At 55.3% G+C, this 16809-nt stretch overlaps 7 protein-coding genes across 7 annotated transcripts; 2 read left to right on the top strand and 5 right to left on the bottom strand.

Moving 5' to 3' along the window:
• Positions 1 to 393: 393 nt before the first annotated feature.
• M409DRAFT_68197 (uncharacterized protein) lies at positions 394 to 3150 on the bottom strand (the record flags this gene model as incomplete). Its single annotated transcript, XM_033817722.1, has 4 exons — positions 394 to 1408; positions 1460 to 2952; positions 3003 to 3065; positions 3133 to 3150. The coding sequence occupies 4 exons, from the start codon at positions 3148 to 3150 to the stop codon at positions 394 to 396; spliced, it is 2589 nt and encodes an 862-aa protein (XP_033664840.1).
• Positions 3151 to 3690: 540 nt separating this feature from the next.
• M409DRAFT_37169 (uncharacterized protein) lies at positions 3691 to 4285 on the top strand (the record flags this gene model as incomplete). The annotated part of the gene is made up of 2 exons (XM_033810684.1): positions 3691 to 3893; positions 3949 to 4285. 2 exons carry the CDS (start codon positions 3691 to 3693, stop codon positions 4283 to 4285), a joined length of 540 nt encoding a protein of 179 aa, XP_033664839.1.
• A 342-nt stretch (positions 4286 to 4627) lies between these two features.
• Positions 4628 to 5179, bottom strand: M409DRAFT_37167 (uncharacterized protein; the record flags this gene model as incomplete). The annotated part of the gene is made up of 4 exons (XM_033810682.1): positions 4628 to 4768; positions 4835 to 4972; positions 5030 to 5065; positions 5120 to 5179. The coding sequence occupies 4 exons, from the start codon at positions 5177 to 5179 to the stop codon at positions 4628 to 4630; spliced, it is 375 nt and encodes a 124-aa protein (XP_033664838.1).
• A 176-nt stretch (positions 5180 to 5355) lies between these two features.
• M409DRAFT_68194 (uncharacterized protein) lies at positions 5356 to 6546 on the bottom strand (the record flags this gene model as incomplete). The annotated part of the gene is made up of 1 exon (XM_033817721.1): positions 5356 to 6546. The coding sequence occupies one exon, from the start codon at positions 6544 to 6546 to the stop codon at positions 5356 to 5358; it is 1191 nt and encodes a 396-aa protein (XP_033664837.1).
• Positions 6547 to 7062: 516 nt separating this feature from the next.
• Positions 7063 to 8497, bottom strand: M409DRAFT_57053 (uncharacterized protein; the record flags this gene model as incomplete). Its single annotated transcript, XM_033813498.1, has 5 exons — positions 7063 to 7440; positions 7496 to 7536; positions 7602 to 7846; positions 7908 to 8227; positions 8378 to 8497. 5 exons carry the CDS (start codon positions 8495 to 8497, stop codon positions 7063 to 7065), a joined length of 1104 nt encoding a protein of 367 aa, XP_033664836.1.
• A 1840-nt stretch (positions 8498 to 10337) lies between these two features.
• On the bottom strand, positions 10338 to 12695 carry M409DRAFT_68192 (uncharacterized protein; the record flags this gene model as incomplete). Its single annotated transcript, XM_033817720.1, has 5 exons — positions 10338 to 10605; positions 10659 to 11458; positions 11514 to 12214; positions 12271 to 12298; positions 12360 to 12695. The coding sequence occupies 5 exons, from the start codon at positions 12693 to 12695 to the stop codon at positions 10338 to 10340; spliced, it is 2133 nt and encodes a 710-aa protein (XP_033664835.1).
• A 2129-nt stretch (positions 12696 to 14824) lies between these two features.
• Positions 14825 to 15748, top strand: M409DRAFT_57051 (uncharacterized protein; the record flags this gene model as incomplete). Its single annotated transcript, XM_033813497.1, has 3 exons — positions 14825 to 14892; positions 15022 to 15166; positions 15287 to 15748. 3 exons carry the CDS (start codon positions 14825 to 14827, stop codon positions 15746 to 15748), a joined length of 675 nt encoding a protein of 224 aa, XP_033664834.1.
• Between the last annotated feature and the right edge of the window lie 1061 nt (positions 15749 to 16809).

Raw genomic sequence — 16809 nt, 5'->3', positions numbered from 1 at the left:
TGTTGAGTCGGTGTGAGAGGCTGGATGGGAACGGGCCGTTGGTTTCTGAGCAGACGAAGGGCAAGTTGAGGGAGATTTGGAAGGAGGAGGGCGAGTGGCCAGAGTTGACGCGGCAGGGGGTCAATGCGTGGGCTATGGGGTTCGATTGTTTGGCGGACGCGGAGAGGGTTGTGGGGAAGATGTTTGGGGGGAAGTGAGCGGGTGGCCATGGGAGGTTGTGAGTATGAGAGGCTGGGAGGGATGGAGTGGATGAGTAGCATACGGCCTGAGCTTTTTTTCTGTTCCTGTCATACGTACAATATACGTTCTACCAACCAAATGCTGGCTATGGGCTTCTTTAGCCTTGCCCTTTTTCAGCGCCTCAGAACGCCTTCCTCTACCATCCCACTGCGTTTAGACGTCAATTTCCGTCTGCGGCGTGGCGTCCTCATCGTCGACACCGTCTTCTTCAGCGTCCACAGGCTCTGCCTTGGCTTTCGCCTCCTCGACATCATCTGCAGTACCGTTGATGTCGATCAGGTCGCCGTGCGAGCCGCCTTCGCGTTCCAGCTTGAGGTATTCTTCCCACTCAGGGAACATCTCCTCATCTTCACCGGGAACGCCGATAAGACGGCTGACTTTGCCTTTGCCGTTCTTTTCCAGGCCTTGCTTCCACTGTTGGACGATCTCTGGGCAACGGCTAGGCTTGTAGGTCTGAGAGAATAGGACAGCCTCGGCGGTTCGGTTTGTGTTGAGCAAGATGTCAATGCAAGAATCGACATCGCCGAGCTGCCAGAAGCTGGTGAAAGCCACGTTGTGCTGGCCGGCTTCTTGCGCTTTCGAAGCGAGTTCTCGGAGGCCTTCCTCGTTGGAAGAGGATGTGTACATCAGCAGCAGACTGCCAATGTCGTTGCCTTTCCGGAAGCACTCCTCTGCAAGCTTGATGTCCCAACCAGTAAGTGCCGCGTCGCCCACGAGCTTCCACTTGTGCTCTGCGTCGGCTTCTTGTGCAAGCTCGAAAGCAATTTGCAGCTGACCCAGACCAAGAGCAAGCTCGAATCGGTGTTCGGCGTCGGTGGCGACCTCAAGCGCTTGCTCCTTGTAGCCTTGGCCTTCGAGGAAACGAGCAATCTTGTTCTTCTGGTCTTCGGGGATCTCTCCTTGGCTGAGCATCTCCGTCGCCGCGTCCAGATCGCCTCGAAGTACCAGGGTCTGATACTCGATGACACTGACTGACAGAGCGAATGAAGTGACGTTGACATCTTTGTCGGCGACATAAACTCTGCCATCTCGAGCGAGGTAACCGAGAACGTAATATGGTTGATCGAAGTGGGAGATGGTGTAAGTCTGGTCGCCCACGAGATAGTTGAGTCGGTTCGTGCTGTTGGTGTAGACGAAGCAGTCGCCAACCCACTGTCCTGTCCTCACACTGCAAGTTTGTTAGCCAATCTATCTCCACACAATGCATTGCACAACTTACGTCTCATTGATATCGCAGACGACTTCGAAAGCCTCTTCAACACCGTCTTCCTCGACCTGCCCAGCCTGCAGTGCAGCCACGTACTGCTCTCGCGAATATCGCAGCACATAGTAAGTGTCCTCACAGGCAAGACAGACCAGCTCTCCTGACTCTGACCAGTACACATTGCGTGGCTCAACTTCAATTCTGCGCACGAGCTTGCCAGACTCCCAGTCAAAGAAGCCAATGCCACCTTGACCCTTGACACCAAGCAAGACACCACCGCTCAAGCCATCTGCAGTGTAGCCAACATTGACGCTGCCATCTCCAGACTTGGGCTTGAAGTTGCGGTAGATCTTGACGGAGTATTGAGATTCCCGAATCGCGTAGTCCTTGTCGTTTTCTTTCGAGGCCCAGGCAAAGTCAAGTGCTGAACCGAAAGCTTGATTTCGAAGTGCCAATGCGGTGTAAATGATGTACTCGCCATCTCCGCAAACGGCTACAAATCGTCCGTTGGGTGAGTGAATGAGCGTTTGCGGGTAGATTTCGGTACTGCCGAGGTCTTTCGAGGGCAAGGTAATAGCTTGGCCGTCTTTCACCGTTTTGTCTCCTCCCTTGATCACGGAAGTAAGAATCTCAGAGTGTCGCGCCCAGATGATCTTGCCTGATCCGTCCATGGAGACAGCTGGCTCTTCGCGACCCATCTTCACCACCACAGCTCCGTCGTCGAAACCCATTGCAATACCTTGTCTGCCCCGCTGGTATGAGACACACCATGCTCGCTCGAGACCGTACGAAAGTGACTGCTCCAATCGGTATGTGTTTGCATGCCAGATCTTGACTGTGCCATCTTCTGACCCCGAGATGATGACTGGCAATTCAGGGTGGTAGCACGCGAATGATACGTTCGAGGTATGGCCTTCGAGGGTAGCGATCAGGGCCTTGGTAGTGTAGTCCCAGATCTTCACTGTGCGGTCATCCGAGGTAGTAAGGAGATATGGCTTGTCGGATTGCGGGTAGTAGTCGACATGGTTTACGCCCTTGGTTTCGTGCGCTTCAAGGGTGAAGTTGGGTGTTGAGGACCCGAGACTCCAAATCTTCACTGTCCGGTCCAAGCAAGCAGACGCAAATGTGTTGGTGTCTTTGGGGTTGATGGCCAGTCCCATGACATAGTGGCTGTGTCCCTCGAATATCTGCACACACTTCCATCCCTTATCCCAATCCCATAGCTTGATTGTCATATCATCACTGGCGGTCAGCACGAACGGCTGGGTAGGATGCACCACGATTGCTCTTATGTAGTCGGGATGCGCTTCGAACGATGTAATCTTCTCGGAGGTGTTGTAGTTGTAGACTCGCAGCTGAAAGTCGTCACTACCGCATACGATCCAGTTCTTGCGGGCGATGAATCGTCCCGCGCGCACAGGAACATCGGTCAGCTCGAAGGTCTTGATGATGGATTGCGTCTCGTAGGACCAGATATATACGTGGCCGCTGTAGAGGGTGGTGAGGATCTGTAGCAGTCAGCCTCTCATATCACAGTCTGTGGCATACCGGCGCATACCCATGGCTCCGTAGGGTGAAAGTCAATGCCCTTTACTCGCTCGCTGCGGGCAAACAGCTGCCTCTGTAGATCCAAGTTAACCTTGCCGCTCATTTTGTGTGTCGATGTCTTCCATAATCTTGCAGCGCACCTTTACGTCGAGTCTCATGTTGGCGGCTGGCCCTTGTGCGCTCAGCGACGCAAGGGACCGGTATTGTCTGTCTCAATGGGGAACAGCTGGCCTTGGTGTGTAACGCTGCCTCTTGCTCAGAATTCCCTCTCTTCGATTCGAGTTGTGTCTATTACGCGGCACGGTATTCGATTGTGCGACTGAGGCGACAATTGACGAGTGTTGGTCGTGAGGTGGATATATGTCTTCAGCACAAGTGGCATGAAGCTCGAATTGCTGTCCCAACCCTGACTTGCCTGAGGCTCTGAAGACATATGTCTTGGCAGGAGTCCATCAAAATTTAGGGAGAATTTGATTGACCGAATTACAGAGCGGACCAGAAAGTTTACAGCCTTTAATATATTTAGGCCGCCAGAGTCCGGGCGAGCTTCCAAGACAAAACGCCATGTGACGTCGCTTAGCCACGATGCTGCACCATCTCTGTCCTCCCAGCAACGCCTCAAGCTCTTCCTTGTCTAACTCGTCGCCGTCCTCCAGCATACCACTCTCGCATACTACAAACAACTCTCAGCAGCAGCCATGAAGTTCCTCTCAGTCGCCGCCCCAGTCCTCCTGGCCACCAGCGTTTCCGCACGATCGACCTTCTTCAGCAGCTCAGATGTGGCGCCACTGGACGATACGTACGCAGTGCCTGGCGATAACCCACTGAAGCACTGTGCCGACCCCGAAGACGACATCCTAGCCTTGAAGAAGGTCGACCTAGATCCCAACCCACCATCAGCGTATGTTTGAGATGTGGCAGCATAAGTCAGGTGGCTGGGCTAACAGTACAAACAGCGGCACAACACTGAACATCGTTGCCAGCGGAGTCCTTAGCGAAGACGTCGAGGAGGGTGCCTACGTACAGCTGCAGGTCAAGTTCGGTCTTATCAGGATCATCAACACCAAGGCCGACCTTTGCGACAGCATCAAGAACGTCGATCTCGAATGCCCGCTCAAGAAGGGTGATCTCAAGCTCGAGAAGTCGGTGGACCTGCCCAAGGAGATCCCTAACGGCAAATACACTGTTCTGGCCGATGTATACACCAAGGACGACGAGAAGATTACCTGCTTGACCGCTGAGGTGCAGTTCAAGAAGACTGGTGGCTCTTCGTTCTTCAAGCAGGGTTTGTAAGAGTGCGGAGATGGACGACGCATGAGACGAGCATCGCGCGAGAGATACGAGAGGGCAGGTTGTGATCTTTGTCACTACATCATGAGCGAAAGGCGTTCTATTCTACGACGGGTATGAGAAACGTAATGTCTCGGTGTGCATACTGTGCTTTGCATATCTGAATGCTGCTCTTTTGTGCTTGCGTAGACTATGGGTATCTTGTCCATATTGCGAACATCGAATGGAGTCTCGCGACGGATTTGGTGAACGCTTTTCCCGCTCACGATCACGCCGTCTGCGTGTCTTACAGTATGCGGCGCCTAGCGCATTGCCAGACCATCGTAGCGCATCCGTTCATGCTGTCTATTCTCCAAACAGCTTCCGTACTCTCTTCATGACACTGTCCTTTTCTGGATCGTAAGGGTGGTCTTTGCTGGGTATTTCCAGCACCGAAGGAAAGGCTGCGCTGAATCCATCCACTTTCGCTCGTATCCGGTCTGCGATCTGTCCCGAATGATCAGCTCAAGTCTTAAGCATCCCCCACCCCTCGAAGCCCTGCACAGCTCTTACATGTTGATTTATCAAGACAATCGCAATATCCTTCCGCTCTGTTGTGAATGCATCGAATGCGCCCTCGATGGTCGAATCCTCGGTCTTCTGGTCGACGACAAGATAGTTCTTTTGCGAGTCGGGAGGGTCGGTCACATGCTATCAACCCAGTCAGACACTGTGAGTCGTGCTCAATCCGAAGAGTGGTGAACGTACGCCTACGCCAGCGAGCAGGATGCCAGTTACTGAGTCCTGTGTGCCAAATGTCAGAAAATACACAATGTGTGCAGTCAGTCTCAAGACTACCTCATCGCCAATGACGGCAAGAAACTCCCGATCCTTGTACTGAGCCTTGTCCAGAGCCATGGCGAAATATGTGCTATGTCGACGAGTGGTGTTCACATGAAGACGCGAGATTGGCGAGCTCAAGACAGCTCGCGGCAGATGCCGAGTGAACTGACGTCGGCTTGGTCAACTTCCAGGGCAGTCAACTTCAACTTCGATTCAACCTCTACATATACGGTCTACGCATCGATTCTCGACTATGGCAGCTCCGCCTCGATCATACAAGTGTTCCCGTAGACTGGCTGATGTCCGACATATCTCAGCCCCACGCTCTCCAGCAGCGCCTTCCACTGCTCCTCCGTCCTCTCCAGAGCGCAAAAGTTCATGCCCATCTGCATGTCAATGCACGCCAATTTAGAGTCCACGTTCTTCGCCCTAGCAGGCATGATAGTTTCCATCAACAGTATTTTGCCATAACCTGGCAGCATACCAGACTTCATCTGCATCAGGATCTGACGGGCCTCCTTGTCCGGCCAGTCATGAACCACGGCATGCTCAAAATACGCTCTGGCACCATGAACGGGATTGGGCTGGAAGAAATCATGCGGCATCGTCTCGATTTGTCGATGCATCCCCGATGCCTTGGCCTCCTCAAGCACGCTCGGTCGATCTTGCAGCACAAGTCTCGCACCCGGGTGAGTTTCGTCAATTGTCGCAGCGAGATTGGAGAGGTCTCGACCTTTACCACCACCAACATCAACAAGGAGCACCGACTTTCCATCCCAGCCATCAAGCAGCTTTTCCTTGACTGGCCACAAAGGTGCCCACGAAGGCTGCGAGGTCCTCATCCCAGACAGGAACGAGTTGAACTTTGGAGTCCACCCGATCTCGTCCATCATCTCCCAAATTCCGCCTTCGTATTCGGGCATCCCCATCACCCACTTGCAAGCCGCTTGGCTCATGTCCTCTGAGATTTTGTACCCGGTTCGCCTGAAAAATTCTGGCCCATGCTCTATTTGCTTGAGACTCGCCATACAGTACACGTCCAGACCGCGGCTCAGGCCCTCCGGTTCCTTGAGGGTTTTGGAGAGCTCCGTCTCGACATATGCATCAAGATCTGTCTCTTCGACGTAAGTCATGGCGACCAGAACTCGGAGTATACGCTGGAGAAAGCCCTTGTCCGTGCCGGTCTTCTGCGCCAGTTGAGCGCACGTCTGCGGCATCGAATCCAGACACGCCCACAATTTGACATCGGAAGCGATCTTGACGGCCATCATTCGCATGGGCTGAACGAGGACTTCCTCGTACATACGCTCCCATGGCGCCTCTAGCCTCTGGAACAACTTTTTAGCTGCTATGGTAGCTGCCGCGCGGGAGTTCTCGTCGCCGTCGAAGGTCGACTTGTTGATCGAATCCAGCGTCTCGATGAGATTATGTCTTGAAGCCATGGCGAGGAAGGGGCTGTTGACGAAGGACAATGCTTTCAATGGATGGACAGACACTACCGACGAGAACCATCAAGCAGCTTTTGTATTTTCTTCGCATCCTGGACGTGGAAGTCACCGGCATTTATTGAGTTTGAAAGCCCTCAAACTTGACGCTGCACTCCATACCTCAAGATCCGTGGCCATCCATACTAATGGGCAGCAGAAGAGTCCGGACGAAAGATAGGGCAAGCATTGACACCGTCTTAGAAGGAGAGCACAAGGTTGGAATCCCAGATTGATTTCACACCAATCAAGTCGTGCATTCCAAGGTACAACCATCCCTCACCTGCGAGGCTTCAACACCTGCAGCGATTATTTATGGCTCTCTGTTGCTCGATCCACAGGACGAGACGTCGCGGTTCTCCACGACCAGCGAAAACGAAACACCTGAACCCCAGCTGAACGGACAAGTTTGATCCCCAACACCGACATTGACACTTTCCCTCACAACCCTGGTCCCTCCACATGAGGTTGCAATCATGACGAGCTCACAACTCCCGGATCCTGAGGCGACAGGGTATAGCCATAAGAGCTGCTCACAGAGTAATAGATGCCATTCGAATCATACTGTCCCGTATTCACCGCATAGCTCTTCCCCCACGCCTGCGTGTAGAAGCTGCAGTACGTCCCGATCGGGCTGTTGTTCTTGGACAGGATGTAGGAGTTGAAGAAGTTGCAGGGGTCATAGGTTCCGTCCGAGCGAGGGTGGTCGTGGTCGTACTGGGTTTGCGCTTCGCAGGCTGCAGCGCACTGACCGGGGTCGTACGGGCCCGGGAAGACTTTGACGCCGATGTATGAGGATTGGCCGTTTTTAATGGGGGCGTTGATTGCGCCACCGAATTCGGTTGGGCCGGTCTGGATGAAGTTATCAGTCAAGGTACGTTGGGTCGAATAGGGGGGCTGAACTTACGAAGTCAGTGTAGGATGGCGGTGGTGCGTTCTTGACGTAGCCTTGCGGAAGAAGAAGTCAGCGATTTAAACATCGACGACAGCAAGGAATCGTCATCGAAACATACCATTGGAAGCAGTAATGACAACCTGGAAGTTCGCCCGCCACTGGCCGGTGTTGGTGGCCGTAGCATTGCTCACAGGAAGCCCATACAGCGAGCACTTGTAGTTCACGGTACTCGGCGGGTTGTCACATCCAGTCCCCGGCTCGACGGAAGGATCCCTCTCAATGTACACATTGAAAGCCTGGCATGAAGACGCCTTGTCGCAGTACTGCTGGCACTTGACGGTGTCGTAGCTTGAGAGGGTGTAGCTATCGAGGAGTCAGCCTTCCGGTACCACTACAACGGCTTTGATTGATTCGATCAACTTACTATCCAAGATACCCATTCTGCTGCGTCGCACCCTGCAAATTCTGGAAAACAATCTGATAGCCCTGCGGCACCGGAGCGTTCGCCTGGATGGTGGTGTAATTCGCGTTCGCGAGGAACGCACTCGCGGTATCTGGGCTCGTCACTGGAGCAGCGCCAGCTTTCTGGGGATCGCAGGCTTTGCGTGCGGTGAGCGAACGCTTCGAGTCACTGCTGTCGTCGTCCGTCGATGAAGAGATGGGATCCGTCGGCACTGCTGCGGCCGCGGACTGGGCTGCTGCTGAGGGCGAGTAGGAGGGGACTTGGCTTTGGATCGTCGCCGCCTGTGTTTGTGCCAAGGGATGTTAGCCATTGATGAGCACGTCGGGAGGCATTGCTTGTTGTTGAGGGATGTGTAGCTCAAGGCTCAAAGCCCTTGTGCCATACCCGTTGGGCCTCATGAAGAGTAGACGAGTGAAGTTGGTAAAACTCACCAATGGGGCTCCCAAGACAGAGGGCGTGGGCACGCTGTCCACAGCATCGAAGTCTATTCCCTGAGGCAGGGCAGCCACCAGAGCCGCAGTGGCGCCCAAGAGCAGAGAACGCGAAAGCATCGCGAGGACGAGAAGAAAAGGGTAAGATGTGCGATGGGGACCTGGTAGCTGTGAGACCAACAGACAGACGATGGTTTGGAGCGATGGGGAATTTGGGAAGGAGATCTGCAGATGTGCCTGACGGTTGCGTGGATTATATGTAGGGTCTGCTGGACTCCTCTTCCTCCTACCAAACGGCCAAACCACTTACCGTCCGGTCCTATCCTGGGCCTTGCTGCAAGACGACACGACACGACACGACTCTCTTCCTTCCCGTCTCGCCTGCAAGACAACCCGGCGGTTGCGGTCGCGGTCGCCGCATGATGCTCGCTCAGCCCAGCTCAGCTTGTATCGCTGCGTGCGTGCGTCGTGGTGGCTTGCGGTCTCTCTCAAAGACTCCCAGAACGACCTGTTTCGCTCCCGAATCAGGACGTGAGGAGTATCGTATCGGCCAGTAGTCTGGACTCCGCGAGGCCTAGTTCGAACGGCAGGCCCGCGTCAGGGCGTCATGAGGTTGTGTTATTGCAGCTGGGCGAGCGTTCCTTTCCAGAGAACCCAGCCAATGGCATCTCCCAAGGCGAGAGTCCCGTCGACGACGGGCTCGGCGCAAAGACTTCCCACTGGCTAGACCTCGCATCCACTGCAGTGCGTAGGACGCAGCAAGCAGCGAGCGCAAGACAAGGGCAGAAGTTGTGGAGTGTCCGGTGCGTGCGTGCGTGCGTGACTTGTGGAGTGAAGTCTCGAAGAAAGTTTTGACTATGGCGTCAAAGTCGACAACGTGGCACGCACGAGGCGTCGCGCGGGAAGCTGGAAACGGCCGCCGAGCTGGCCGAATCGGGACCGCGGAGGATTTCGCTTCGATGCATCGGGAAGGAGTGGCTTGAGATGGGTGGAAGTTTGGTTGCCGGGATTGTGAGGTTTGGGCGTTTGGCGCTGGGCATGTGCCGCGCCGTGGAGAGGTGACAGCTTGTCACTCTGGTGGGTTGTGTTTGTGGTGTGGTGTAGAGTACATATTATCTCGCTGATAGCAGAGTTTTTGGAGACTTCGACACTCCACGTCGATCTGCACCATCCAAAACATCCTTCTTATCTTTGATGATACATTACCTTTCCCCCATCCCTCAAAAAAGCCGCCGGTTTCGCGCCTCCTGTCAGACCGTCGTAGGGGCTTGCATCCGCGTCGAAACACTAGTCCATGTGTGGCTTCAATGCCGGCGAAACTCTGTCCCTCTCTGGTGACTGGTCTCGTCATCCAGGATCCAAGCCCACATGCTTCGCACGAGGATACGAGAGGATGAATGGATAATTCGATCGTCGTGCCCCATCTCCCTAACTCCTGGTCCTTGTTCCGATATTGACTCAGATTGCTCTTTTGCAACACTTGCGAGACTGCTTTTTGGGCAGCAACACACAAGTCGAAACAAGTCGATGCTCTCAAATGCATCGGCAAGCGACGGTCGTTTCGTCGGCCGAGACCAGGGGACGGAGTTGCCGTCGGGGCTTGACGACCTGCATTCCTTAGCAGGGTTGCGTGCCATGGTTGATGGATGGGTGGGTGTAGTAATACATTGGCGAAGAAGCCGGAGAATTGGGCCCGTTCGGCTGGGAGCTGAGATCTTGGATGGGGCCATGTGGTATAGAACGGTGGATGCTGATCATGCGGACACCTGCCCAGTGTCGTAACGGTCTGGACAGTCGACACCGGTCTGGTCGAGGGTGCTGTTGGCGAGAGCTGAGCTTGTCGACTCCACTGAAGAACGAGGATGAAAGGCCTCGACTCAATAAAAGGCGGTCTTTCAGCTCGCCATGTATATCCTCATCACGCCCAAGGCATCGAATGCTCTGGACTGCCTCCGTCGACCTAGGGACTAGTACTGCCATCGGTACCAGCACTTCTCATATCATCAGACACGCCTTGCTCTTCAATGTTCAACGTTCGAAAGATGCCACTCATGTCGCGGATGCCCACGGCCCAAGGATCTCGAGGTTTCGTTGCGCGGTACTCGACGAAGTCGCGGACCGTTCGAATGGTGCTCAGGTAGCCTTCGTCGTTGGGCAGCCACCAGTGGGACATGTCCTCGCCCCAGATGTCGGTCATTCGTTTGCGGTAGGAGGCTTGGTAGATGTAGCTGAAGTCGGATCAGTAAGGGGTCGATCTCGTTTGTCCAGTGATAAAGCATACCCAAGCCTTTCGATGTCGACGAATTTGCGTCGACACCACATCGTATATCGTGGCTCTTTAGGCAGGAACAATGCCATGATCCCCAGACTCGCCTGGCATCCAAGCACAGCAGAAGACCCGCCCTCTGCGCCGTACTGAATGGCTTCAAACATTTTACACTTCTTCATTGCGATTTCCGTCAGCTCTGCTGGGGGCGCCTGTCCCATAGCAAGGCTCGTCTGATACTTAAACATTAGATCCACCGCCCAGTGGTCTGTTAGTACAAAGTTCATCGGCGCCAACTCTCCCGCGTAGAGGAAGTTGGGGTCGCGAAAGTCAAATAGGTCATTGTCGCTCGGTGGTGGTGCCCCTGAGAAGTCCTTGACGAAGCATGAAGGATCCGTGAATGCTGTTTCGATGGTGTTGCCGAACTCTGCGAATTGCGCTGAAAGCCTTTGTATGCCAGCCACGAAGTCGTCGTCGCTGATCGTGTTCTTCTTCTTCCCGGCGAAAAGGAGCGTCACGTCGGTTGCGAGTAACCGTGTCGTTGCAAAGTACTTTTCAAGCACAGCGCCCAGGTCCTTCGGGCGGTCTCTCGTTTGTCGTTCGTAGAAGTCCGCTGCTGCTGCGAACCACGCTCTGTCGAGGATGGTCTCGCCTCCAGACATGATGCCGGCGAACAGATCGAAGCGAATGTACCAGTTGATGATCTGTCGACGCGTCTCGTCTTGCATGATCGTCTGCGGCGTGAAGAGGTCGGTCAAGATCTGGTACGCCGCTCTTTGATGGCCGAGCAGGTTCACCCAGTCACCGAGAAACTCCTGAAGTTATCGTTAGCATGTTCTTGGATCGTAACGATTGTGCGCATGATCTCACCTCGACCGTTGCGAGCGTCAGGATCGTTAGAAGCGTCGCAACGTTATGCCTCTTGTTCTTCAACGATTGCTGCAGATAGGCTATCGACTTGTTGTAGAAGGTGAGGAAGCTCGATATCTTGTCGTCGTCGCGTGCAATGGAGTGGTGGTAGGCAGCAAAGGCGACAATCGCGTACAGCAAAGCCGCACTGCTGTCGTTCAGGGCAATCTCCACGAATGTCGTCCGGAGGAAGTCGCTCCCGTCGTACTTGAACGCGTAGTGATGATGCGACATGTTCTCGCGATGGTACTTGAGGTAATACTTGACGTCCTTGGGTAGTGATGCCCATCGTCCGGACTGCGAGTACTCGGCTTTGATCGACTGCTTCGAACTCGTCCGAGCGGGCTGAGGTCTCGTAGAACGCATGGCCGTTGCCGAAGCCTCTGTTGACGGTGACGTGCTCTTGTCTATCAGACTTGAAGATGATTCGGATGGCTTGCGGCTCTCTGGAGTCGTGGCTTGTGGATCGTCTTCACCAGCTGCATCTTCGTCTTCGTCATCAGGAATGGCCGACAACGGCAATGCTGAATCGGGTTCAATATCACTCTCCGACAGACTTGAGCCATCTGGTGATCCTTTTGACTTGCTGGTGCTTCTGGATGGCTTCGGTGTCGATGCTGTCGTTCCCGGGTAGGTGCACTCGCGCTTTCCCTTGCGACATCCTACACGAACGTCAGCAACATTGAACGTCAACTAGCACCATGTCGTCACTACATACTGTCGCAAACAGGGTGTGTTTCGTCGCACTGTCAACGGTCCCGTCAGTAAGGATTCATTGAAGGAAGATGCGGCTCAACGTGAACCTACCTTGACTCGTCGTTGTCGACAGGTATAGCAGCCACTCCTCGTCCGTCTATGCTTTACATGATCCGAGCCCGTCGGTTGTCGACGTCGAGATCGCTGTGACGCTTGTTGTTGTGCTTGTTGCGGCGGTTGTGGTTGCTGCGGCAAGCCATGTGGTGGTGGCATTGAGCGGTTCGGGTCGTCGTAGTCGGAGTAGGTACCAAGGCTCTCCATCGACAGAGTTTGCAATTGTTGCAGCGTTCGCGGAGGGTGAAGAGGCTCAGTTGTCATCATCGGCGGATAGCCATTGGGATAAAAACCTCCCAAAGGTGGTATGGGCGGGCCGTATTGTCCGTCCATGATGACGATTGTGGTTTCCCGGCTTGGTCGCAATCTATTTGCCTATATCGAATAGACCGATCAAGAGCCGTTGTCGTTAACGTTCGATAGGCCCCGATCATCAACGTCCACAGCCGTTGAGCCGTTGGATGGCTTTAGTGGAGGTGCCGGATCAGGGTTGGTAGCGGCGCGGAGATGGAGTGAAGAAGGTAGTAGTAGGCAAAGTTACAGAAGACCTTATGCTTATTACGCCCAGCTCTGCATGAAATCCTGGAGGCCGTTTTGAAGTCCGGGAGAGGCGCCTGCAGCTTCCAATCGACTAGCTGTCGGCAGCTTGTTGGCACTGGCCTATCGTTCGAGATGCTATAGGTGAGGCGACCGTTGGTGCGAGGTGTCTGGTGAGAACAATAGGCTCTATGATATTGCAAGCATAGGACCGTCAAGCATTGGACAGCGAGAGTTGAGTCTCTTCAGGTGATGAGACACCGTCTAGCCATGATCAACACATAGCAGTACGGCACTCGCCGCGATCAAGTACTTCCCCTTTCATGGAAAGCGATCCACTCATTGATACAGTCATGCAATAAGGCAACGTGCTTAATACCAGGGCATGGCGGGGCGGTACTCAATCGGAGTTGCTACCTTTTCGAACTGATGGGTGAAGATCGACACCAGGACTTCGCTCCTAGCCTGAGTGTCTGGCCAGTGTGGTCGATGCTCACTACAGAATCGACGCTCTGGGCGGTCAGATGGCACGGCTGATCGTCTCATGCATGGCTCTATACGGGCGAACTGGCCGGCATTGGAAAGTCGTCTTGAATAGCGATAATGGGCAATGAACCACACTGCCCGGCGAAGCACTACAGGTGATACCAGCGTAGCGCGTGGCGCATCCTTCGGGATGGTTAAAAGTCTCGTTTAAGGTTCCGTGCTAGAAGTTTGCCCGTGCAACCCATTCTTCCGTACATACTTCTATTAGTATCCGTGGTCACATTGTCTGTTACGCAAAGACGCCGCGATTGATCAGCGGCACAAAAGCTGCTCCGTCGAAGGCTGCACAGACGATCTGAACGTGGAACGTGGTGTGCATCCTTGCCAGGGAGAAAATGCACTAGACGACGCACCACCAGTGACAGCTCCGCGCGGCAGAGGGAGCCATGGATTGTTGCAGGCGTGGGTGGACCAGTGCTCGGCAGCCGGTCTGGCAGCGGCTAATGGCTGACAGGCGATTGAGGCTGGGCGTCAGGCATCAAAAGCACCGTGTACGGCTTGTACCGTGTGCCAAGTCAGGACCCCTTCTCGTCGTGGTCGTGGTATGGCATTGGCAATATTGAGGTCATGGGTGTGGAGGTGATGATGATGGCATGCGGGAAGGAGAACGCCACCTCCGCGCGAGCGAGGATGCTGGGTCGCAAGTGTCCATTCAGGCGCTTCGTTATGCGAAGCAATATAAGAGCGTTTCAAGCGGCCGAATGAAGCGGCGTCTGCAGACGGAGGGAGCATGGCTGCTCGCGCATACCGACGGACAGCACGCAGCAGCTGCAGAGCAAGAGCAGCGTTTAGCCAGTAGAGTTTGCTGAGCTGAACGCCGCCTCTATTTCGGTGCTGGGTTCTCCGGATGATCGGCATGTTGGTGGGCAACTGCGAGTGAGTTGTGTTGGACCGAGTACCGCACTCTTGTGGTGGTGCCGGTGTTCTGCGAGTGGTGGTGCATTATTCGGTGCCGAGAGGCCAGCACTAGCTCGAACAGGGAGGACCAGGTCTGGCATCACACGACGGCGCTGACTCGAGGCGGGCGGATCGAAGATGGGCGACAGCGATGGACGGGCTCACATCACGAACTGCTCGCGCTCGTTCAATGGTGGTGAGCAGCACTCACCTGCTAGGCCAGGCGCGCCGGCAGCGTAGATCATTAAGGCTGCGTGCAGCCAAGCGGTGGATTGCTGGATGAGGCAGGAGAGAAACGCCCGTGACCGCAGTCTCGGTAGATGGCACGTGGTGTGGACAGGCGCGATCCCTGCCGGTGCGTCGTCGACGGCCGCTTCAGTGTGTCAGCGGTACACAGCCATCTCCGCCGCCCAGCGACGAGGACAAGGCCGCCTGCGAGTTATTTCCGCGTGGCAGAAGGGGCTCTCCTTGCGTCACCCACCATGGACCCAGACACGTGTGGCCATTCGGGTGCGGTGGGACCAACACGGCGCGGTGCCATGTGCGAGGTGTGAGGCTCTTCCATAGCCAAGATAGCAGCGGTAGAGGCAGGAGAGCGGGTGGGGTGGGTGGGCGGATGCGGTGGTGGGAGATGTGGCACAGGCGCTCTCTCGTCGCTCTCGCTGGACAACAATGGCAGGCCGAACAGACGGCAGTGCGATTGCCAGTTGCACGTTAGCAGCGCCGAAGGCCTTACAGAAGTCTGCTCACTGCAGGCCCGCCGCAGCTGGCAGCGCTACAGACGCCATGCTCGGGGCAGACTTTCACCAGACGCGACTCTAAAAGTTTGTTTGCACCTCAGCCAGACAGCGCCGCACACAAAGACGCAATCCACCGCAGAATCAAGGACGATCGTCGCCCGCCGCAATCATTCGCCTTGGCAGCACATGGCTACACGTCGCTAGCGCCCCGACAACGACGCCGTTGGACGGATTTCACGCACGGCCGGCCGATCGAAACGTGCCAGACGCCGCCGGGAACCTGCGCCTGCACCTTGTGTTGATGATGAGAGCCTCCTCGCCGTCTGCAGCACGCACAAGACGACCGCCGCACACCTCACCACTGCGCGCATCACGCCCATCATGCCTCTGTTTGTCCGGCGTCGTCTCGCTAACCAGCAGCTGCCAGGATCGGCGGGTCCTGCAACTGCCGATGGCGACCACCCCTCGTCAGAACGCACCACTTCACGCTGTCACCACCGCCTTTTTCGCCCGTACAGGACGAGACGATTGAGCGACAGGAGTGCAGCCACGCCGTCTATGCAAGGCCTTCACCATACCGCAGCACCTACGTGCCGCACGCTGCCTGGAGCCAGCACCGCTCGGGGGCACAGACGACTCCATGCCCTGCTCTGGTCGCGATGCTAACCTGCTCGGTGCGATCTGACCAAGGATAACCAGCGAATGCCCTGCTGAGACCTGTGCTCTCCCTGCAATATCGCTCGTCTCCTCCTCTTCCTTCTCGCTCACTGCTCTGACCGCGCGCTGCAGGGCGTCCTTAGCCCTCAACATGGTCCTTACGCAGGATGGTCAGAGATGGATCGCCAGTCATCTGCAGCACCGCGACTGCCAGGGCTCGCAGCCATGACAATCGCCAGGCCGACGAGTTGCCCGAGCGAAAAGCACAGCGTCTCCAGCCTCGAATTCCAGACTTCCTAAACGGGACATATGTCCGTGCCTAGGGTGTTGCAAAGCTACCAAAAAAAGTCGCCGAGTTTTCGAAAGCGTCGTCGGCAATCTTCACATCCACGACTGTGCCATCACGACCGGGTTCAAGGCCCCGCTTCAAGGGAACCATTGTCTTCCGACTTCACCCCGACATCGATTTCCTGGTACAGCGTACAGCGAAATCTTCACCAGCTTCAGATCCACGCCGCATCACCACATCTCATCGACTCGATGGGTTAATACGCACCCTGTGCCACGACCGGATCACTTTCACATGTGAAGCCGCTTTCAGCAGCGTCCACGCACGCCTCTCCATCCTAGGCCTGCATGCAAATATCTCTCAGGCCACCACTAGGCCCACACTGGCCGGAAATTCTTCCTCATCGCGAGAAACATGCGAGGGATAAGGGGAATGTGCCGGCATTTTCCAACGACTCCACGGCCTGCAGGCTGCAAAATCGTCGTCTTGCACACCCACAGCGCTCCATTCTAAAGGCGTCCCCACCACAACATCCCGAACATGTGAACGGACTTGCAGCGACCCTCGGCCCGGCTCCAGGCTGTCACTCTATCCACTACGTCGGTATTTCCAACGGCAGCTGGGTGGAGAGGCAGTCTGTGCCGCGGTTGAATTTGCACCAGACTACAATGATCGTATTCCTCGCGTCAGAACTTCGACATTTCGATGCAGTTCGGAGGAACCTTGCACCTGCAGAGATTGCGACCTTGTGCGAGCTGGGACAGGATAACGTAGGCTCGAG

This window comes from Zasmidium cellare (genome assembly GCF_010093935.1).
Source record: "Zasmidium cellare ATCC 36951 unplaced genomic scaffold M409scaffold_28, whole genome shotgun sequence".
In the NCBI taxonomy this organism is placed as follows: domain Eukaryota; kingdom Fungi; phylum Ascomycota; class Dothideomycetes; order Mycosphaerellales; family Mycosphaerellaceae; genus Zasmidium; species Zasmidium cellare.
This window is presented reverse-complemented; position numbering and strand designations above follow the sequence as displayed.